Source organism: Polistes fuscatus, unplaced genomic scaffold (assembly GCF_010416935.1).
Source record: "Polistes fuscatus isolate 324 unplaced genomic scaffold, CU_Pfus_HIC Scaffold8, whole genome shotgun sequence".
NCBI classification, from domain to species: Eukaryota; Metazoa; Arthropoda; class Insecta; order Hymenoptera; family Vespidae; genus Polistes; species Polistes fuscatus.
Window position 1 is genome coordinate 4338266 of NW_025113162.1, and position 24026 is coordinate 4362291.

Below are 24026 nucleotides of genomic sequence, written 5' to 3' on the forward strand. Positions count from 1 at the left end.
CGTGTCTGTCTCGTTTCTCCAATCTTTGAATAATTATCATGCGCATTGCCTTCATATCGATCTCATTTCCTCGTTCAAAGCTCGTTACACGAACACATTACAACGTATTCATTTTATTCGTCCTATGTGAAGTATTAGCGTGTTTCTTACGAGTTCATCGGATAATTTCAAATAACGTGAAATCGAGTACGATGGCAAATGATGCTACATTATTTTCTAATAGATGCTTTTAACGTTAATCATGGGACCAATCGTAATAAACAATTTTAAATGTCTCAAAAATTGACAAATAATATCAATGACGAATATGAAATATGATCCATTTTAGAGAGACATATATTTTTGTTTTTATATTTAATAAGCTTTCATTGTTTTTTTTCTAATTAATTCATTCCTTTATATTGAGAATAGAATTACGATACGTAGGAATGTAACATTCGTCGGGAAATTATCAAATCGACAAAGCGACTGTAGTTTCAGCATCCACGGAGATATCGTGTTACTTGCAATATCAGCTAATTGATCGATGAGTAATGGCACGTCGCTGAACCTATGCATATATCATACCCAAAGAGAAGCTTATGACGAATTGACGAATAGCTGAGACTTTAGATTACGAAGGATATCCCTCGGAAGTGAATCTTTGAATACGGGTTTGAGGAAATAGAATACAGAACGGTAGAAGAGGAAGAGAAAGAGAGAGAGAGAGAGAGAGAGAGAGAGAGAGAGAGAGAGAGAGAGAGAGAGAGTGGTCTTCGTAGAATCGTTTGAAACATAGTGAATTTGCTTAATAACCGATCAAAGGCTCGTTCGAGATCAATAAATTTAGCTGAACGCATAGGTGGAGGATAATAATGGTTTACGAATTCCTACTAACTGTTTTCGTTAAGAAGCTTAGGATTTCATATTGAATTTCTCGATATCTTTTCTTGAATCGGTCGATATCGAATAGAATGATGTCAACGTAAACTACATCTAGCTCCTATTCATTAGTAGAAATCGTGTACCATCGTAGCTTACGTGAATTGTGGCCTTGTGCGGTGTATTGATTGGTAAATTTAATGCTATTCGAGGGATCGTAATCCCATCGATAACGACTACGCCCTTTATAGGATGGTCAACAGATGCGATGCTAAACTTATGCGTAGGATTTGTAGGATTAATCGCGATTGAGTTTTCTCCGATGTTTCATTATTTTTCGTCTTACGAATAAATTTCTGTGCATCGTGTGCATCGAAACGAACACAGATGTAAATGAACGATAATGACAGTTGTTTGAATAACTTTTTGACAATCTTTAATTCGACGCGATGTCATTTAATTTATTTTTATGATCGATGTATTTTTATCATCACTTTTGTCCTCATTTTCGTTCGTTTCTTTTTATATATATATATTTTTTTTTAACGCTTTGCGAGAAGCTTTTTTTATAATTACATAATAATGGATTCCAAATACGTCTACGTCAATGAAAGACGTGAATTCGGGAAACAATGTCTTTTCGAAGATATTGGACCAACCATCGAAGAAAATATCTTTCCAGATCCAACTTTAAATAAAAATTACATATATCAGCAAATAATTGATAAGAGTACTCAGAAATCAAAACAATTTGCACTTCACGAGGTTAGATTTCATATCTATAATTATATTAAATATTTAATAAAAGAAAATATTATTATTTGATTTAATATTTTTTAATAATCAGATTCAGACTAAAGCTGCAAAATTAAAAAATTCGTGTGTACTGCATTTAGAAGGTGGTTGGCCGAAAGAAATAAATCCATTAGATGAAGAAATGATTCGTAGATTCAGTCAACGAGTTATCAGGAGCAACAATTGGATTGCATCTATGAACCCACTTATGCAAGTAAGTGAAATAGTTTCCTTCCCAGGGTACAAAATTCTTCTAAATCACATCCATTTATTACATATATCGTTATAATCTTAGATGACGGAGCATGCTATAAAGCAAAATAACGCTATCAATATTCACGATTATTACTTCGATGACATGATACCTACGGAATTAACGGCCTCTCCTCATATGAGGTATGATCTAATACATCATTTTCAAAATAACCTTATACACACACACACACACACACACACACACATATTTCGTGCTAAGCTAAAAGTCATTAACTACATTTTTGCCCTAAAATGACTTATACAGCTTATAGAATGTAGTTTATATAATTCTAAACAATATAAGCTACAAAAGCATTGAAAAAATTTCGATAATAAGTATAATTTTGTAGACAAAATTTAAGGAATATAAAAATAAGTTGAATACTATATTTTACACTATGATTAACGAGGTGTGATACCTCATCATAAAATTTAACTAATTTCTCTTGTGATCCACAATACTACAAACCCGTACAATGTGATGATTTGACCAGAGGGAATAGTAGGATTGTAAATTTAAGAATGCCAATACGTCGTACGTGACTACTACGATGTGACGAGAACACTCGTGTAAAAACGTCCTTTACACACGATTTATGGTGGTCACGATTGGAAAATCATACGTTTCCTGAAACGCTTTAACCCGTGATACATACAATAGATAAGAAGGGAATCAAGGAAATATTTCAGCTTTTCAGGACTTTTATTTCTTTAGAATCGAAGGAGTATATTCTGATCAAGAAACAAACGTTAGACCTGTTAATCATGTATCTTGGTCGATGTATGCATACCATTTTGCTGTCGCATATTGTTTCAAAAATCGAATCGAATTGCCATCAAATTTGAGCCCGAACGCTTACATTTGGAACATTGGTATTTAATTTCTATTCGTATACTATTGTTAGAAAATAATATTCATGATTCTTCTTTTAATTACGTAATAAAAAAAGAAAAAACTTTTACATTCAAAAGAATTCTAATGTAATTTAGCTTAAATGAATGCAACATCGTCAATATTGATTAATCCAAAAACTGAATTTGATATATATCGAAGTGAGAAATTTCATTTTCCCTTGTATCACAGAAGTACCAAACAATCCGTTGGTGATTCTGAAGTCAGCCTCGGCGTCTGTGGCTATTGAGTTTAATCCACGTGACCCGTTCTTGCTGATAAGTGGCTTGATGTCCGGTCAAGTGTGCAGCTGGGACACAAGAACCAGTGATTCGCCGGTGCAAATATCGGAAGCTCTGAACAGTCACAGGTGTGGTGGGATTATATCTCACTTTACCAGATGCTCGTTCACCCGATAACCGAGCCATTTACGATTCAGGATTATGCATAAGTATTGCGATAAGAGACTGTTTCAAGGAAAGGAATTGTTGAAGAAAGAAAATAAGAAAAAAAAAAAAACAAAAATAAAAAAAGAAAAACAATTTTGATATTTTGTCAACGCGCAGATAAAAAAATCTCGAATGACGAATCGTTTTACTCGAATTAGACAGAAGGAAAAAAACAAACAATCTTTACTAACAATATTTTGAGTGAATTGAAAGTAACTCAAAGTTAGATCGTAATTTCAGTTCTTGTTTTTTTTTTTTGGTCACATCGAAAGAAATCCAGCGAACCAGGCGTTCTGGATCAATTCCAAGACCAATACCGAGTTCTTTTCGGCGTCTAACGATGGTACGGTCAAGTGGTGGGACATCAGGAACTTGAAGAGGCCAACTGAGAATCTAGTGATGGACTTGGCACATCCCGAGAGAGAGAACATAAATGAGGCTACCGGTGTTTCCGCACTTCAATATGAATCTTCCATGGGCAGTGGGTTTCTCGCTGGACTTGAGAACGGGATCGTCGTGAACGTCAATAGAAGAGCTATATCAAGAACCGAGAAACTCTATACGAGATTCTATTGTCATTTTGGATCGGTATTGACCATCGATCGGCATCCCGGAAGTTTGAAGAACTTTTTGACCGTCGGCGTCAATCACGCCAAGGTTTGGACAGAGGGAACCAAAGAACATTGCCTGGTCAAGACAGGAAGGTAATGATCCTTTTCAAATAGGATTTATTTTTATTCGGAGAAGACACTTTTTTGTGGAATTGAATTTTTCATTTTTTTTTCCTCCAAATGCTTCCCAGTAAAAGACGTTATCGTAGTTGACGTCTCTGGGATATCGATTGAAGTTTGTCATTATTACATCAGTTTGTTTTGCACGTATTTAGTGTTCTAAAAGTTTAGGGTCGTGTTATACTTGTTAAAATAAATAATATTATACTTAATTAACATAGCTTCAAAAATTAATATTATCCCGAAAAATAAATGTTTTCTTATTTTGACAATGCATACTTATTTGCATCTATTACCGTTACGTATCTTAACTTTTCTTTGAAACAACATAGAAAACGTTTAGTATATTCATTTAAAGAAAGTAATTTAACATACTTACAACAAAAAATGTATTTGTATATTATATTTTTAGAGAAATCCTTAAACTTTTGCGATACTTTTATTTTTTTTTTGTTAATATCTTGTATATATTGACATTGTATATTTATTCTTTCTTTCTTTTTCTTTTTTTTTTTTGTAGAAAAATATCCAGCTTTCTAACGGGAGCATGTTGGAGCAGATCCAGATGGTCATTTTTTTTCACGATAGATACGATAGGCATGTTGGACGTTTATGATCTTTTTGAAGGAACAATTGTACCATATTACGGAATTTCAATATCTGAAAAACCTTTAACTACGATCAAACCGCACGAGGATGGCAAAATCTTGGCCGTTGGTGGGTCTAATGGCAAAGTTTATCTTATCGCGTGCAAAGGCTTATGTACTACCACGTTTCCTAATGACAAATACTTCTTCGCTTCGGTAAGTTTTTATTTTCTCATACTTTGGTAAAAGTTCTTAAGTACTCTCAGTTACGGTGGTACTTCTTAAAAAGTTGTGAAACGGTGTCGGCTATAAGTACTTTACGTTTATCAACACGAATCGATACAACAGTAATCAAGTCGAAATATACTTTTCATTCGATTTGCGATGGTAACGAATGGCAACTTCAAACGACTTTTTCGATGTAGCAAGTTCAATCGAGTTGTAATACCAGAAATGAAAGAGGAAGTTAAATGAAAAATAATGTCACTTGACAGCCAATGACAAATCTAACCAACGTAACGATGTTCGCATGTCGCGTATAAACTTTTTGAAACATTTTTATTATCATTTGTAAGAAGAGAAAATTGTGAAAAATTTGCTTGCATGCATGCATGCAAACGTAAACGAAAAAGTTACACGTATATACGATATCCTGATATTTAAATAATTATTATTTCTGTGTGTGTGTTAATATAGTATCTGGATAGATGTAGTAAATACGAAAAATTAGCGGAAACTCGAAGAAAGGAGATAGTAGCTGCTAATATTCATGTGTCACCAATGGTGGAATCTATACCTTTAAAATCTAAAGATAAGCATAAAGATAAATCTATGGATAGAGATAGACATAGAGGAAAAAATATCAGAGGAAAGATAAGATTGAAAAAACAAGAGAAGTTGAAAGACATTCCAAGAAAATCTAGACCAAAAAAATTGAGTCAACGTGATAGTCCATTTGTCGATGATCTTGAGTTATTCGAAGCAGAGAAACATTATTTCCTTACGATGAGAACGGTATTTGAATAACCTGCTTTAACATCTAATTTAATTTTTTACTAACAATAACATTTTTTCATAAACTTTATTTTGCCTCGAAGGAAACATATAAATCAGAGAACATTATAATTGAAATTACAGTATCTAATTTATCTTATTTTCAAGTTTTAATATGATAAGTGAAAAAAAAAAGAAAAGAGAAATGATCTTTGATAATATGTTTGGATTAAATTATAAATTGTTAGATAAATTTTTGGTTGTTTTAGGAACAAAAATTATATGAATCGGAAGAAAGCAAAGAGATAGAAAGAATACACAATATTTATTTAAAAATCAAAAAGGCAGAACTCGAAGCACGAGAGATCGATTTATACAAAGATGTTCGTTTACAAAAGGAAAAATCTAGGAAGATGAGACGTTTAAAGAGTCGGATAAGATCAACGTCGAGATACAAAATTTCCGATTCGCTTGAAGAAATGGGTGCAAAACTCGAAGTTAAAAGCGTCAAATCTGAGGAATTCGTTAGAAAAAAAGGTAGAAAGAGACGAGCTCTTAGCGAGATACCATTGAAGATTTGTCCCATGAGTGTTTGTAAACCAGAAGTTTGTTGTGCAGGTAAGGCAATGTAATCCTAATTGAATTGCTCATTTTTATTACAGCGCGTCGATTGAAAATAATTAAAATTGTTTTTAATCTAACCTGTCAATAATTGACAATATTTGCTTTATTATTTTAATTTTGTTTGCAATTACTGATCACATATTCCACTAGATACGTTTATAAATAGATCATTTGTATGAAATTATTTGAATTGTGTATTGGACGAGGAATTATAGAACCAGTACACGTTTCAGCTAATATGACCAATCCCGCTGATTCGTCATCTTCGATCGATGTAATTACTAAATCCGACCAATAGAGGTCAAAGAGCAAATTCTACAGATTCTATAGACTCTATTTCGATGAAAGAACATAACTAGCTTTAGTATCATTTCGAATATTTGAAGTAATTTATTGATTACATTTTTTAGTCTAAGATAAAAATTACGACGAGTAATATAATCAAATATAATCAAAAATTGATATATTTTTATTATTGGAAGGGGGATTTCTTGATGATTATTTCTAAATATTATAATTCTCGAGTACGTTGATTCGCGCGACAAGAAAAGAATGTTTACAAGGGAAAATATTCATTACTTCTGACCTATTTTCATCAATAAGCGCCATTAATCCAGGCTAATGAGGTAATTGAATTGCCAAGGAGGATAATGCCGAACAGTGAGATTTGGGGCGTGAACGTTAGTAGGAGTTAATAAAAGCGACAAACCGCTGACCTATAATCGAGTTCTCGCTACGCAGTTATGCCACTCAAGACAACCTAGTCGATGATAGCGCTCGAATGCACCACCGATTCGATACTAGGTAGACGATGCGAGTCGCATGAACAAACAGATATGTATTATCGAATTTAGGCTTAAGAGATTAGATAATATATTCTAACACGATAATTCTATCTTATTCAATGGACAATTGTAAATTGTCGACTTACAAGTCCGTTGTAGTTGTTAATAATTGGAGCACGCTTGTATGATTCATAAACTATCATAATTTATACGTATACCAATGAGAACAATTTTGTCTTTTTTAAATCTTCAAATTGGTAATCTTTCATGCATTACAAATATTTCCATTCAAGTAGAATACACGTAAATGTTTATTTTACAGATGCAATTTTCTTTTGCATACGTATAATATAATTAAAACGTATAGCCATTTAATGAACCATCAGAAGAGTACGAGCGAAACATTATCTTGCACTTTCCCTTAAGCACTATCTTCAACATTATCGACGACTTTTACAAGCGATAGACTCTCTCGGTCGATAGGGTTTTCTACGATCAAAGTTTAATTAAGAACGCCATAGTAACTGTGGCGAGTACAAAGCTTGCCGTTGTCGAAGGGTCGGACATTGTTGCGCATGCGTACACTTTTTCTCTACATTTTTTTCTTTGCTAAAACCGATTTCGTTGCTATTATAAATAATAGACGTAGACGTTTAAAGTGATCACGATTGGTCGAATTAATTCTCATAATAAAAATTCTTATATTATTTTGTTTAATAAAATTATTCTTAATTATTCCAATTGAAATAAATAATCCATTGTCTTCGTGACAAATAATCGTACGATATGTTGTTAAGAACTTTTTTGGCTTCCGTAGAGTACGTTTAAAAATGTTTACAAAACTTTTATCATACGAGGACAACGTACGTTACATGTAAATGAGAACAATGTATATACACACGCTAGACTACAGTTGTACAAGTAATATCATAACTGCAGTGAAGTTCTAATACCAAGAGTGCCTCCTATACGTTAGTTAGAGAACATTTATTGTAAACATAAGTTATACGGATATCACAAAATGGGAAATGAAAGTGGAACTATGTTCAGCAATATTCGAAATTGCTCATAGATATACGCATAAGCAGATATGTAAACATTTACATTACAAACATTCATAAGCCTGTAGTATTTTACAATCTAAACTAATATTAATTGTAAGTAAATGAATACCAATATGATCGATTAAATCTATTTATAATAGTGACAACGGAGGGTACATTTAGCGTTAATGGACGTCAGTTGCATGTGTAAATCAATTTAGTCGCTGTAATTGACACCAAATGGTAATAACGCGATATAGTTCGATTATTATTATTATTATTATTATTAGTACTATTATTACTTGCACGTAGAATATTAATTATTTGATGGAATGCATTGAAAGCAAGTTAACGCGACAATTTGATTTAATCATCGATGTAAATCAAAGACAAGAAAGTAATAGCACTTCCTTTCTTATTCGACGACAAATACAATACTTCATTGTAAAGATTATTTACAAAGTTAGCTATTTATAAATTTTCTAAGGAAGATAAATGATTTAATCTGAATTTACATAGTTTTACAATTATCGCACGATAAGAATGATAAAGAAAGTTCATAAACAGAAAGTGAAGGATTTAATGATATTATTTTACTCTTTTCAGACATCGTTAAGACAGAAAAAGAATCTAAGAAGAAAACATTGACAGGTTTCATTGAGTCTTCGAAAGAAATTTCGATCCCTCGACAAAAGGTGTCACCTTCTGGTTGGCAAAAGTGGCAACAGAAAATATTGGAGATGAAAAAGGGTATATCGGAAGGTACGAAAGTGCAAAAGAAAAGAATCTTATTAGGCGAGGATGCATCACCCGATGTCCTCGCGGAAGATGTCAAAGAAGCGAAAAAACATCTTGAAACATGGCGAGACAATTTAGTCGTTGGAAAATCTTCTTTCCGTAGATCTTTAAGTATGCCACTTACCAGAAGATTGAAAGATGAGAAAGATAGTGATAAAGAAGAACATAAGACTGCGAAACAGAAAGCAGATGTTCACGAACTAACGAATAAAATATCGGAGAAGATGATATCTCCGAACGTCGAATCAACAACAATTGAGAAAACTGAAGACAAGAAGAAAGAAGAGGAAGAATTCTATCCGAGAATATCCGCATATTGTATTAAATAAAACATTCAAAATAATATTTTACATTACGATTTGTTTTATTATTCCGTCGAGACGTTTTGTGAAAGAAATAAAAGTTTCGAAAAAATATTGTTTTACTTTTATAATCGACTAGGTATTGTAATAAATATTCATTTAAAAATCTTAATAAAGTTTAACAGGTAATATTATTAAAGTAAAAAAAAAGAAGGAAATAAATAATACTTTTAACGAATTATTTATAAAATCAATAAAGATAGAATATAAAAATAGAAATATAAATATGATCAATTATGGATCACGCGTTATTCATTGCGTTTTCAGCAAAGAAACGTCACACGAGAAACTTTGTAATCGTTTGAAACGTCAATTGGACGATTCGAGACTCGAGCGAGATAAAGTGCAGAAAGCTAAGAGTACGGCCGTACATCCATCGAAAACTGCGAAGAATTCGAAGTTTAGGTGAAAGCGGAAGCACTCCGAAAAACGAAAAGTTCGCGGAACACCGAGAAAGAAGAAAGAGAGAAAGGGAATGAGAGAGAGAGAGAGAGAGAGAGAGAAAGAGAGAAAGAAAGAAAGAAAGAAAGAGAGAAGTGAATAGAATCGGGGTAAATCGATGCCGGTACTTCTCACCGTGAAAACCGATTCCAAGAGGGTGCATTACTTTTCACTCCTTTCTAGTTCTCGCCTTTTGAACGTTGCTCATGAAAGAAAACTAGAAGATAGAGTCAAATTTTCTACTATTTTCTTATGAAATAAACAAGTTCTACAGAAAATTATTTCTCTCGTGATACTCTAATGATTTTTATTATCATTTCCAAGATAAAAGGTAACGCGTTCAACGAATTTATTGTTTCTTATTTAATAATTTTTTCTAATATTCGCGAATAGAAATAAATGAATAATTATTGTAACTTTATTTAATAAACGTTTTTCTCTTTTATTTATCGAACGAAATTGCCAATTTGAAAAGTAATAGAGCGAAAAAGAACAACGAGCAAGTATAAAGTTTGTAAAACAGAATGAACGGCGGTATATATACCTGAATTTCGGAGTTTGGTAAAGACAGTATCTAAGATAGAATGTCGTCATTACTACGAGAATGTAGATTTCGTTTAACAAGCAGAACTTTCAAAGAGGAACCCATGAATTCTCTTCTTCCTCGAAAACTTTTCATACCTCCCTATACATATATAAATCTGCACAATATTCCTTGTAGAACAATTCTTTACAATTGAGTGAACGTTGACAAGCTTTGAGATTTAAGATGACGAATAACGGTATTATAAAAGAGAAAAATTTCATTTACGTATACTTACACATGTCTTTTTATTATTCTGCCCTTTTTAACGGGTTCAAATCATTTTTATACGAACACTTTCTCACGTTGATTCCAATATTTTAAAAGAAGTAACGTCTTTTATCGCCTTACTGGAGTCAACAGCACACGACTTTTGTTTTTCTGGATGGGTCACCCATCCATTTTACTAACCGCATTCATTGTTGCTCGACTTTAGTAATCTGACAAGAACTATTATAATATTTCAACGTGGTTTCAATGTTTACTGTATAAATGTATGCATGTAAAATTAACAAATCAGTATGACGAATAATAATTGATGCCATTGCAACTGTATAAATTATGAAACAATTATTACCCTAAATCGGAGTTAATCACGTGAAAAGACATTGTTGTGTCAAAAATATCAATCGTTGTTTCAAAAGTGTTAAAAAAAAACATAATAAGGATTTGTAAAAAACAATCCTTGCTTTTTTTATTTTTATGTTTTTTTTTTTTGTATTACAATAGTAAATGTAAAAGAAAATGAGAAGAGTAAAGTAGAAAGTGAAAGTAAAAAGATAGTGCTAGGAAGAGAAATAAAGGAAGAACAAACTCGGCAAAAGTCTTTCTACGTGCATTAGCTGATGAGAGCAACGATTCGTCAGGCTTTTCGTGAAAATCAGAGATCACCGGCGCGCGCGCGCGCGCACTTACACACGCCTAGAAAAGGAACAGGTAGAAAGAAAGAAAGCAAAGGAGAAAAAAGCGGTCAAAGTGGAATGCAATGTCGTACTGTGCACAATGGACCGGTAAACAGAGAATATGCTTCCACACGGTAAACACCTTTCGACAGCGTGGTGAATGTGATGTTAAAAAGAAGAACTACCATTTTGACTACTTTCTACTCAAAAATGTGCAAGCAAGTTTTTCGAAAAAAAGAAAAATAAACTCCACGGTGGTCTCCTTCGTATTTGCATTTGTAAATATATCTTATTATTGTATACGTTTAAACGGTATAATAGTAGTTCTACTCAAAAATGTACAAGCAAGTCTTTCCAAAAAAGAAAAAACCCCATGGTGGTCTCCTTCGTATTTGCATTTGTAAATTTATCTTATCATTGTATACGTTTAATCGGTATATAATAATTCCATTTTTATTCGCCATAAGAATACTAAAATTTCAGCCAACGTGCGATTATCTCTACTTTTAGAATTTAGAAAATTTTCAACGTCAATGTATTTGAGATAGAATACTAAAACTTTTATATTAAAAAATACATTTCTTTAATAATAATTAGACCTAACGCTACCGAGTGACAAAAATTTTTTATGGCTCTTGAATAATAAATGATACGACACAGCGGGTATAATTTTATTAAGTTTTTTTATTTTTTCTTTTTATTTTCTGAGTGATAAATGTTTTTTATTTTCTTTACATTTATCTTTTTATCATTTGGAATGAATTATTCCTACTGAAATGAAAGAACGATATTATGCAAAGGAACGAAATAATAATAACAATAACAATACTAATAATTAAAAAATTATCTTATTAATAAATATAAATTAATATATATATTGCTATATATCTCTTAATATTTAAAATATAGATCAATCGTCGGGAATTGAGCAATTGTAACTATAATATTTTTTTCTTCCTCACTTTTTCTTTTATTCCCTTTTGTTCGTTCTCTCCTCCTCTTTTTCCGTTACTGTTACTGTAACTTTTTTCCAACACGTCGACAACCACGCTTGGTTTTCCTGGCGTGATATTTCGGTCGAAAATAGTGTAACCTCTAACTCTGATTCTCTCTCGTTTTGTCTTTCCTGCATAACACGAATGCTTCACACGAAAGACCCTCAGGAAATAGTTGTCGCTTAATTGTTTCGCACTTAAGAATTTTTCGTTTGAAAACAAAATAGAAAAGTTTGCCATGTACAACCCTCGGGCTCGCATTTTCGTTGAGTGCTTCTTCGATATAGAGATAAAAAAAGTGATGAAATTCTGTTGATCGAACGGTTACGAATGAATGACGTACTATTTTACTTTTCAAAATAAAAACATTATTTAACTAACGTAAAAATATATTCGAATATCAAAATTACGTTTAACATCAATTTTCTATCAGATCAATGATTTATTCTAACACGAAAGAACAATGTTTGATGTTACCAGAATCAAACGAATCAAATGTTTCATCTCTTTTTCGATTATTTTCTAACATTTATTGCAAACTAATAAAAGAAAAAAAGATAAAAACAAAACGAGAACTTGGGAAATGATTTACAGTGAATAAGTCGCTCAAAATTTGACATGTTCGGATTTATATGCGATGCGAGTGCAGATATTTCAAAGATGAAAGGATGAGGGAATGTCATTGGCAATGTTCGCAGGACATATACGTAGGGACATAATATTTTATCTACATTGGTATAATATGATGTACAGGTACTCATATATATATAAAATAACAAGTAGAGACGACGTTTTGCCACTACATGTTACTTTTTTCGTATGTACGTATATATCTATGCACATACACATACATATATACTATCATATATTTATTAGACAATATATATGTTCGATAAATCGATATTATCTATATATATAGCATATCGAGAAGGGTGCATTTCCGTGCACCAGACGAAGGAAACGAGGTGAGGCGACTCGATAACCAGAAATGATCGGCTCGTTAAGGTGGAATGATTACATCAGCGGTTCCTGATGAATCGAACTCGGCCAAAGAACCGAGATATCTTGATTGCGACTTATTTCCAGTCGCCTTATTCTTTTTTTTATTTTATCATTCTAATTCGTTCTCCGAGAATTTGCAAATAGTATCTCATAAATTATATTATATTATATTATATTATATTATTTTTTTTTGCTCTCGAATTTTCAAGACAATAATACTATTTATTATTTTATATAGAATGAGAAGAGATATTTGAATTTAGATTAAAATTACATTTAATGATAGAAACAAATTCTAATAAAATATTTATCTCTTACAAATGATTTTAAATCCTTATAAACAGATAAACCAATCTGTACTATATCTTTCTCTCGTTCTTTTTTTTTTATTTTCTCTTTGCGTGAGAAACGAGACCCAAACAGTAATCTATCTTTAATTTTTCTTTAATTTTCTCGAACAGCAAAGCATATACATTGTTACTCTCGTTTTGTAGAAATGAAATTTTTAATTGCTGGCGAGTATTGTGTTATAAAATTCTTACTAAATGAGCATGCAATTTGCTGTAATATCCCGTTGGACCGTTTTCATTTTTCGTCCATTTAAATAGACTAAAAATTCTCGATTTGAAACTAATCCGTTTTTTACGGATAAAGTTCTATCCTAATATAATTTGTCTCGGTCACGTAAATGATCATTTTTATTTCAAAAAGAAAAACAAAAACAAAAATTCAAAGCTAACAAAAATAAACAATATAATTATTATATATTCCTTATTTCGTACGTTCTCTTACACAACAAACATTTGTTATTTTTCTAATAAATAATATAACACAAAATCCAAATTTTCATAAATAACGTTAAATATATATAAAATATTCTTGTTTTCTTATATCTCTTGTCAATAACGCTGAAAAATGGTGGTATATAGAGAAACGAGTTTTGTAAATGCTGTTAAAAGCTGTCAAGAAGAACACCTCCGAAAACGACGAAGTAAAGGATGAGAAGACGACGCGTTTTGATGCTAACATCTTTGACGTTTACGTGCGAGTAAAGGGACGAATGAGGAAGAGGTATATTGAAAGAGGGAGAAGAAAAGGGACGATGAGGGGAGGAGAAGGGGAGGGATGGGGAGGGAAAGATAGAGAAAGAGAGAGAGAGAGAGAGAGAGAGTAAGAGAAATAAAGAGAGAAAGAGAGTTCCCACGAGCGGGAATTTGCGTCAGGCGGGGACGAGTTCTCTCGCGTGTGTTTGCAAAGCGAAACAGGGCAAATATCACTTCGTCCTCAACTTTATTCCGCGACGCGGTGAATTCATGAATCTTTTAGCACTTCCCTCGGTATTTTTTTTCCTTGGATGTCTTCCTCACACTATCTCTCTCTCTTTCTTTCTTCCTTTCTTTCATCGTGCAGACTGAAACGTGCATAGATCGTATGAATTATTTCGTAGAACTGATTACGACCGAGTAAAGCGGTTCTTCAATGATCCAGGGAAAAATAAATATCGTTCGGGTTACATCTATTATATAGATCATTAATATATTTCACAATATTTTAACTTTCCTTTGAACGCATTTACGTTATTAAACGTAAATGTAAATTGAATATTGATGCGAAGAAACATTACTCTCGTATAAGAATAAAATGGAAACAATTTTGATTCGATCATTTTCAAAAATATATCTATATTTTATAGACTCAAAATGTTAGACTCAATTAATTTCGTTGTAGTTATTCATGACTTCGAATATAATTTTTCTTTTAACAAGAGAAATCTTAAATGTCATATCGAACTAATAGTACGTGATCATCGATTGTTACGAAAATTTTCTTTGACAAGCGTTAAGTTTATTTCGAGATAGTCATAATTATATGTAATATTAATAATGATGGATATTAAATACGTTTACGTGAAGACGCGTTCAGAATTTGGTAAACAATGCATCTTCGATATTTGCGGGCCGAACTTGGACGAGGAGATCAAACCAAATCCTCAGGAGATGCGCAATTACATCGTGAAGAGCCCCTGTCACGTTGGCACGCAGTACACGAAGCAAATAGCGTTACATGAGGTTAGGTCGATTTCATTAACAAGATTATATCCGACAACGATAGTCTCATGTGTCTGTTATATTATGTGTATATCATGTGGTCACGGTGCGTAACATCATGCTTGCCGACAGACTAGAGAAGTATCTTACGTGTATCGTAAAAATCTGTACCTTCATCTTTGACCTCTCTACTTAGTTAGGAAATGAAACTTATTAGAAATTATTTCAACTAGTTTTAAAATCCTTACATTTCCACGAAGGGATATATAAGAGCATGAACTGTCTGTGTGTGTGTGAGTTTACATATACATTTGAAATAGACAAGTAATATCACTTTTGATAGAATTCGTTTTAATACGCACTTGTCTTCGTTATCGATGAACTTAAAATATCGATGAAGCGAAAATGATATTCGAAAAGTTTCCGTTCGTAGAAATTATTCGAGTTTTGTAGAGCTTTTATGGCGTAAAAATATACGAAGAAGGAAACGACAGGATAGTTTGATAGTCGACGTCGTAAAAATAAGAAACATTTCGGAATTCCACTTTTTTTCTCCGTTCGTATGAATCAGTGGAGAATTGCGCGTATCGTTGAATTCGCGTTAACGAGAATTTGGTATCACTGATTGGAAGAAGTAAGAGATCGATTCAAACGAGTTACGATTGAAAATATTTAGTTTCCAACGTGGTTTCAAAAAACTTTTCAAATGAAAGCTTATCTTGATACGCTTGATAAAATTGGCTTTGATTAAAGCAAATCGTATTGCCTTAATCTTTGTCTTACGATCAATCGCAAGTACGAAAATCTCAAAGTACGTTTTCTTTCTTCTTTTATTTTTCTTTTCGTAAAAGAACATTTAAGAAAACAAAGTCAAGTTTCTTATTTAATTAATTAATATAAAATCATACGAGCTAGAACAAACAAGATTATTCCGCGTTAAACAAGGTAAGTTAAATTTATTTTCAACAAATTAAACAAACTTCATATCTGAAATCATAGGTTCAAACCGTAGCGGTGAACACGAAGAACAGCGGAATATACCATTACGAGGGTGGTTGGCCAAAGGAGATTCATCCTGGTGACCATGAAACTACCGCGAGATTTCGCAGGCGGGTGGAGAAGGACGATGAGTGGGCTCCTAAATTACGTTACCTACTTGCGGTAAATCTCTAGAGTTAGTAATAGTACCGATAAACCGAGTGCATTGTACGGTTTTCAAAGTGGTTTCGTAATATACCTTGGTCTAATACAAAATCCATATCCATTATTAATTATGTATTTGTTAAGAATAACTTTGCCTTGAGTATCGAAATACACGTGATCCTTAAATTCAACTCATTGGTAATATTAAGTTTTCTCTTAACAGAATATGGAACACTGTATCCTGTTAAATAACGCTATTAGTATATACGATCATTATTTTGATGATATGATACCAACTCCCTTGACCACAGAACGTGGAATGAGGTACGTTTCTTGTAACTTTTCATTAAGTTTGATATAAAAACAAAAACGTTGTTAAATCCTTTTTTTAGACTGTTAAACGTTTTTCCGGATCAAGAGACACCCGCCAGACCGGTAAATGATATCGATTGGTCACCCGACGATACTAAGATGGTAGTTTGTTATTGCTTCATTAATTTGAGAAAAGAAATCGATTTCAGTACGGACGCGTATATTTGGGATTTAGGTAATAAGATTAAGCCATTAACGTATTACAAAAGGTTACAATCGTAATGTATTTCTTATGCATCGTTAAATGAAAATAATTGATATTTATTTTATTTTACGTATAGAAAGTCCTAACAGACCATATATGACTATTAAAGCTTCATATCCAACATTGGTATGCCAATTTAATCCTCGAGATCCTTTTGTGCTTGCTGGTGGTCTTATAACTGGGCAAGTTTGTTACTGGGACGTAAGAATGGGCATTGAGCCCGTTAAAATATCCTATCCTCGAAACAGTCATAGGTATTCTCAAGTTTACTAAGATAGTTATTTTGTTCGATGAAAAAACTGATATCTTTAATGACGTACTCGAAGAATAGAAAATCCTAAATAAATATTTGATATTGAAGATCCTTAACGACTGCAGTTAAATGGATCTATACGAAGACCAATACTGAATTTTTCTCAACTTCTTTGGACGGTCAAGCTCTTTGGTGGGACACGAGAAACTTACGTCACCCAACTGATCAATTGATCTTCGATTTAGAAAATCCAAACCAACCGTTGATGGAAAGATCGATTGGAATATCTTCTGCGAATTTCGAGCCATCTATGAGTACGAAATTTATGTTCGGTTTACAAAATGGTATTGTTGTTAGTGGATCGAAAAAAGTTAAAACGAACGCTGAAAAATTATCAATGAAATTCAACGCTCATAATGGATCAGTATTATCCGTTGATCGCAATGTTTTCCATCCGAAAGTGTTTATGACCGTTGGCAAAAGTACAACTCGAATTTGGGCAGAAGATACCAGAGAAGGCAGTTTAATAACGATCAGGTTTTTTTTCTTTACCATTATATTTTTATATTTATAATTTATTACTGGAGCGTATACAATCGAACCGATTTATATGTTCTTTTTTTCCTTCTATTTTTTGTTTATGAAGAAGCAAACGTTATTCACCGGTCAAAGCTTGCTGGAACAAAATTAGACACTCTCTTTTTTATATCATAAAGGAGAACGGTCAATTAGAAGTCTATGATATTTTAGAGAGTGTCGAGAAACCAATTGTTGAGTTACATTTAAGCGAAGTTGGCCTAACGACTATGACGGCCCATGAAAATGGATATTTGTTAGCCGTTGGTGATAAGAATGGAAATGTATATTTGACTCGTTCGACAGAGGCTTTAGGAAAATTCGATAGGAATGAAAGAAATCTTTTGACTATGGTATGTATATTCATTGAAATATATAAACTATCATTATCAATGAAAACGTAACTTTCTTTAATCTATCATTATCAGGGATTAGATAGAAATTCGAAACACGTGAAAGCTGTAGATGCTCGTATCAAGGAAATCAAAATATTAAAGATATTAAACAGCGACGAAGAGCTGGTGATCGCTCGGAAGATTCCGAAGATTAAGGGAAGAAGTAAACAGCAAATGAGAAAGAAAGGTAAGGTTAAGCCTTCGACGAAAGAGGAGACAAAGACGAGTAAAGATAAAGGTAGAAGAAGTTCGAAGAAGAGGACTCGAGAGGAACTTTCTGAAATCGTGATTGCCGAAGAAATGTTCTTTGAGACTGTGGATAAGGTAGGAAGGGAAGGGAGAAGGCTTAACAAAAAAAGAGACAAAACTAATTTCCCGATTCTGATCTCTTTTCTTGTTAAAAACTATTTTACCTTTTACAGGAAAGAGAAAAACTCGAATCGGAGGGAGATCCAAATCTTAGATACTCAACGTTAGCACGAAAGTTTGATCACAAACAATTAAAACATCGGGCACGAGAAACTGAGAAAGAAAAAGATACACCCGAGGAGGATGCGAAGAAGAAAAAAGGAAAGAAAAAGAGGCCAACTGTGACAAAGAAGATATCCTTGGATTCGGAAATAGATGAAGAAAAAATAACAAAGATTCATGAGACTGTTTCCGAGATAATAACGGAAACTACCACAGATGAGATCATACCGACCACAAGTGGTCCTAAGAGACGTAAGATAAAGAAAAAGAAAAAAACGGTCAAGAAGTTCGACCTTCGTCTTCGAAGGCCTTGCAAAATTCTATGCCAACCTAAGGTCTGCTGTTGGCGAAAAACTTGGCGTAAGAAGAAGTATGCGCCGTCTATGAGAAAAGAGAAAACCGATCGAACATCTACTGCAGATAAAAGTGAAGAATCTTTAAGAGATATGTTAGAGCTGCCTTTAGAACTTCACAGAGAGTTAAGGATAGCAAAAAGGCAAATTCATAAAGCGAAGAAGCCGATCCCTTGGACTCAAAAGAAACGACTGGTCGAGAGAGTCTTGTTAGCTCGGTAAGATAGAATATATGTCCTATATTCTTTATTTTCGTCTTTGTTAAAATTCTTCATCCTCGAATCAACGTAAAGAAAATAGATAAGAGTGTAGGATTTGTGAAAAAAAAATTAGGCAGTTGGGTAAACCGTAGACATAAATCCGGGTCATCCGGGTGATCGTTTTAACACCATTAACCTTTTTGCGACGACTTTACTGTCGGCCAATAAACGAGTCGTCATGATACGGACTTACTTTAAAGAAAAAATAAAAAAATAAACTATCTCGAATTCTCGTAGCTCTCCTAAGCTGCTGGTACATTTTATCATGCTTGATAAAAAGTATAACATTAATCAAGTAATAAAACCATAGTTGTCGGATATAACCTGTATTAACCAATGTGAATTATTTTGTGGATTTCTTTGAAGGGGTTTTCAAACTATTCAATACCAACGGTTATTCTTTTTCGCAATAATAATATTGGAGCGGTCATGTTTTAATTTTATTTTTCAGAGAGAGATCCAAAAAGAGAGAAAAGAAATCGAAAAAAGTAAACGCTGATAAATATCCTGATATTGACAAAGTATGTGCGAAAATACCTAAGTCAAAAACAATGGATCCCTGTAGTCCACGGAAATCATGGAATGTCATGAAAGAGATTGAGGCTATGCTTATCCCAGAGCCAGCAAAAGCGATAGAACGTGAAGCTGAACTGGGCAGGGCTTATTTGGAAGAGCTCGAGGCCATCCAAAGTAGGGTTTACCCAAGGATTTCCGACTTCCATTCGATAGAATAGCATTTACCGATCGTTCGATAACAAAAGAAGCTGAGAAGAAAGAAGAATACGGGAGCTGAAGAGGATCGAAATGCATATGCTCGTGCAATACTCAAACAATGCACATATATATATATAGTGAGAAAAATGAGAATAAATCATAAGAAAGCGCGGTCATACTCGTAATTTCGAGGTGAATCCTTCAGAAACACTTCTAAGGGTCCTCCTCTTCATTCTTTTCTCTATATTCATTGTCGAGAGTTCGATAAGCTTTGTTAGTGCAACCATGTACCCGTGCGCATGTGTGTACGATATATATCACGATAAATATATATATTTAGCAGGATAAATCGAAATGGGAGATTGTTAAAATTCGCATGGTCGTTTGTCACACACATAACAAATACGTCATTGGAAGACAGAAAATATTTGAGTTTATTCTTAAACATTAATATTTTGGACATACACCAAACGACCGTCATGTGAATTTTAATATACTTTCGATTTTTCACGGTAACATATACACGTAAACAATTTTGCAAGGATATTTGTTAATGATACTGATTATTCCGTGATCATTACGGCTCTGTGATATCGTTTAATAATTGAAAACGACATTGTTCATTGGCGTCGTTAATAGAAACGCATAATGAATTCGAATAAATTGAATTAAATCGTTGCAACGATAAATCGAAGACGCAACAGCTAAAACGGCTGTGGTATTAAACTACGAGAAGAAAATCAAAGAATCATTTTAACGATATATCGATTGTACTTTTAAATCGTTTAAGATAACGTTAAAAGTCTGAAAGTTAAAACGTACCATGTTGAAACTTTGAAAACTTTCATTGGTAACATCGCGGAAAGAAGAAAAGCATTGAGCCCACTCTCTTCGTCGTAGTCGTCGTCGTTTCGGAGAATGATGGAAAGGGGATAAATTTCCGGTACGACTTTCCTAGAAGTGAGATGATAAATTCACACAGGAAAGGTCGACATTCATAAGAGAAGTTCCGATTTGCTATCTGGATTGTGGGGCAAGACGACATTTCCGTTGGTTGCTGGAGTCTTTCAGGCATAACTTCCGGTATTCCAAAACACATGACGCGCATACACGTGAGAGAAAAGCCACTTTTAGAAAATGTAGTATACAAAAATAAACAAATTTCAAGGAACTTTACCGATATTATTTATGGAGCTTTCTACTTTTACGATCAGAAATTGTACAATTTTAGAGTAGAAAATACTATTACGGAGATATCCTATTAAATAATTTATTTCGAATGTTAAAATTCAATTCACACCTTCTGGGATATTTTCTTTTCCTCTATTTTAACACAGAAGCAAGATTCGTATATAAATCATTAACAGTAGTGTCCGTAGCAAATCCTTTATCACCTCCCTGTTTCAATTAATAAATAATTTATCCTGTCCTTCATTTCACTCTCACCACCAGATTTATATGTACAAAGGTATATATTACGTGACACTCGATGCATAGCACAAGGTATCCTCACATTTTCTTCATCTCCAACTAAGCTTACGAGTATTGACTAGGGACACAGTGAAGCTTCCAGATCTGGGATTTTCCTGTCTAAAGTAAAGAGAAAGAGAAAAAAGAAAAAAGAAAAAGAACGTGTGATAGTTCGCCATGAAAGAGGAAAGTAATGGAAAGAGAATTAATCGTAAGCACACGAGTATGTAAATTTGGTAAAAAAGGAAAATAACAAAAAGTACTGGATCCTTTTCCTTCCTTTTCCCTTGTTGCTGTGGGAATGTCAAAGATCAGAGTCTCTTGAGAAATCTCGAAGAAATTCAGAGAAACTGAAGTCGAGCTTGAAGGTGTATGGTGTAAGGAGAAGTTGAGGAAGGGTCGAAGAAAGCGGTCTTGGGGATATAAAATACGAGTCTAGTAAAATGCTTGGCGCAAGTCCAGAAATTTGCGGTCTCTGGGCTGGGTCTATGTGTTCTATGTATCGTATAAAAAGAATGAATATATGTATGCGTAGATAAAGATATCTATATACTTCTACGTTTGATTCGATAAATTTAAATAAATGATTTTGATCTGTGCCTTGAGATAATGCGTTTTATCGGTATAACGTCTATAGATATACGGCGTACCTATTATACATATTATTAGAGAGTTTCATTCTAATAGACTCAATTATACGGGATTTTATAGAATGACTCACAATCAAGGGAAATTTGCCGATACTTTTTTTTCTTTTTTTATTTTGTTAATTATTCATCGATACGAGTACTGACGTAGGTCATTAATTACGTTAATCCATTGAATATCGCAATTATACGTACCTTATTATACGATATTCCAGACAAAGGTAATTTATTATGCCACGATCACGAACGAAATGAAAAAATGTAATTATCGTTGGAAAGTTAAATGAAAGGATAATGAAATGTAGAGTAGACGTGAAACAACAAAGAGATTATATGACTTTAACCTTACTTCATTCAAATTTAATACAATTTCTTCTTAGAAATGTGAAAATGTAAGAAGAGAGGTGACGTAGAAAGTTGAGCTTTGTTTTTGCGAAATGTCACATTAAAAAAAAAAATCACAATCTTACGTTTTAAAATATTAATTTGTATACCCTAGCCTTATTTTTCTTCCTTTATTGTTTTCTTCTTTGCCAAATTAAATGTTTTCAATAAATGCAAATAATTTTATCTCGAAAATGATTCTTTCGGATATAAACAAACATCTATTACTACTTCGTTCGATCGGTAAATTCGAGTAAATGAACGAGACCCCGCTACTAGTAATGCATTTTAGCGCTTTAAATCATGACCGGGAGAATTAAATGGAAGATATCTCGGGGGCAAGGGTAATCCATGAATATCGTTTTGGTCGGTGGCCAATAATATGCGAGCTAACGGAGCAATCGATTACATTAATATCGCGGCACTACTTCGTGTAAGCGATTAACTCTTCAGGAATTTGAAACAGGCTCGTTGATAAAAGTTCAGCGTCAAAACTGACTCTCTGGATTATATTTGACTTTGATATCATAGCATTTTAACTCCTAATCGTCTAATATCAAAACAAAAAACTGAATATGTGTTAATAATATTTTGCGATATAAATTGAATGGCTAAAAATTAAAGGAATATAAGTAATATAAGTAGTGTGTATATATATATGAGGCATTCCACGTCAAATCGACCACTTTAGACCCCGACCCTTTTCGATTTGGGCTAAAACTATTTTATCATTTTTTAACCCAATTCACTAAAGTAATTTGTGAAACGAGATTATGAGATATAAATTCACCATAATCTACCATTTAATAGAAATTAATTTACTTTTTTTTCTTTCGAAAAAGAAGAAGAAAAAAAATAAAGAAGAAGAAGAAAAAAAGAATTTAGCACCTCAAAGAATCCACTTGCAATTCTTAAGTAATTCATAGAACGAGATCATAAAATTTCGACGAGGTCTTTGAGATCGTTCGATTTCGAGTTCCAACGAATTTCGACTTAATCTATTCCACGTCGATTTCCTATCACAATTTAAAGATGTTCCTCATAAAACGTTGATTTCTCAGTATCCTACAGAAAAATGCTTTCTTTGCTTGAACTCTCTCTCTCTCTCTCTCTTTCTCCCTCTTTCTCTCTCTTTCTCTCTCTTTGGTGCCACAGGTGGAGTTAGATGATCCTCTATTCCATTTACTTCGCTGATAGCACAGGCACGAGGCGTTCCTTTAAACGATATTCAGTGGATTCATTATATTCCATGGAGATCAGATCAGACGTTTACTTACGTATGCGGTACGGAAGCTAGTAAATTTCTCTCTCTCTCACTCTCTTTCTCCTTCCCTCTTTCTCCTATCCTCTCTTCCTTTCGATTCCTTCAAGGCTACGATCGAATCATACCCGAACCGTGATTTTCTGGTTACATGTTCTACCTTATTCATTTATCGCACAAATATCTTCGAAATTCTAATATCTATTTACATAGAAAATCTTGTTTTATGGTATCGCAGACATAGGGGTGAGATCATTGAATTTTTTAAATAATATATATTTTAAAATAGATCTACTTTTTTTATATTCCTTCGTAATAGTTAACTTTTAATCTTACAAAAGGTTCAACATTCATTCTAAATCGTCCAATATTTTTG

At 33.1% G+C, this 24026-nt stretch overlaps 3 protein-coding genes and 1 long non-coding RNA gene across 6 annotated transcripts in view; 3 read left to right on the forward strand and 1 right to left on the reverse strand.

Moving 5' to 3' along the window:
* LOC122524951 (furin-like protease 1) overlaps positions 1-24026 on the reverse strand; it is a 181234-nt gene that overhangs the window by 33114 nt on the left and 124094 nt on the right. The gene's annotated exons all lie outside the window — the stretch shown is intronic.
* On the forward strand, positions 4709-5585 carry LOC122524961. The gene is made up of 2 exons (XR_006305678.1): positions 4709-4786; positions 5267-5585. It is a non-coding gene; the product is annotated as an uncharacterized LOC122524961 (long non-coding RNA).
* LOC122524955 lies at positions 5868-9185 on the forward strand. Its single transcript, XM_043647477.1, has 2 exons — positions 5868-6181; positions 8622-9185. The coding sequence occupies exons 1-2, from the start codon at positions 5977-5979 to the stop codon at positions 9140-9142; spliced, it is 726 nt and encodes a 241-aa protein (XP_043503412.1). The 5' UTR covers positions 5868-5976; the 3' UTR covers positions 9143-9185.
* On the forward strand, positions 17915-21059 carry LOC122524954 (E3 ubiquitin-protein ligase BRE1A-like). The gene is made up of 4 exons (XM_043647476.1): positions 17915-18048; positions 18124-18414; positions 18513-19132; positions 19626-21059. Exons 1-4 carry the CDS (start codon positions 17926-17928, stop codon positions 19906-19908), a joined length of 1317 nt encoding a protein of 438 aa, XP_043503411.1. The 5' UTR covers positions 17915-17925; the 3' UTR covers positions 19909-21059.

What these genes read in the sequence shown, in the direction of transcription:
- LOC122524954 (XM_043647476.1), top strand. Translation starts at nt 17,926, where the DNA reads ATGACGGCCCATGAAAATGGATATTTGTTAGCCGTTGGTGATAAGAAT. An exon ending in AAAGAAATCTTTTGACTATG is followed by an intron (nt 18,049 to 18,123) that starts GTATGTATATTC and finishes TATCATTATCAG; the next exon opens with GGATTAGATAGAAATTCGAA. An exon ending in GAGAGAGTCTTGTTAGCTCG is followed by an intron (nt 19,133 to 19,625) that starts GTAAGATAGAAT and finishes TTTATTTTTCAG; the next exon opens with AGAGAGATCCAAAAAGAGAG.
- LOC122524955 (XM_043647477.1), top strand. Translation starts at nt 5,977, where the DNA reads ATGAGACGTTTAAAGAGTCGGATAAGATCAACGTCGAGATACAAAATT. An exon ending in ACCAGAAGTTTGTTGTGCAG is followed by an intron (nt 6,182 to 8,621) that starts GTAAGGCAATGT and finishes TACTCTTTTCAG; the next exon opens with ACATCGTTAAGACAGAAAAA.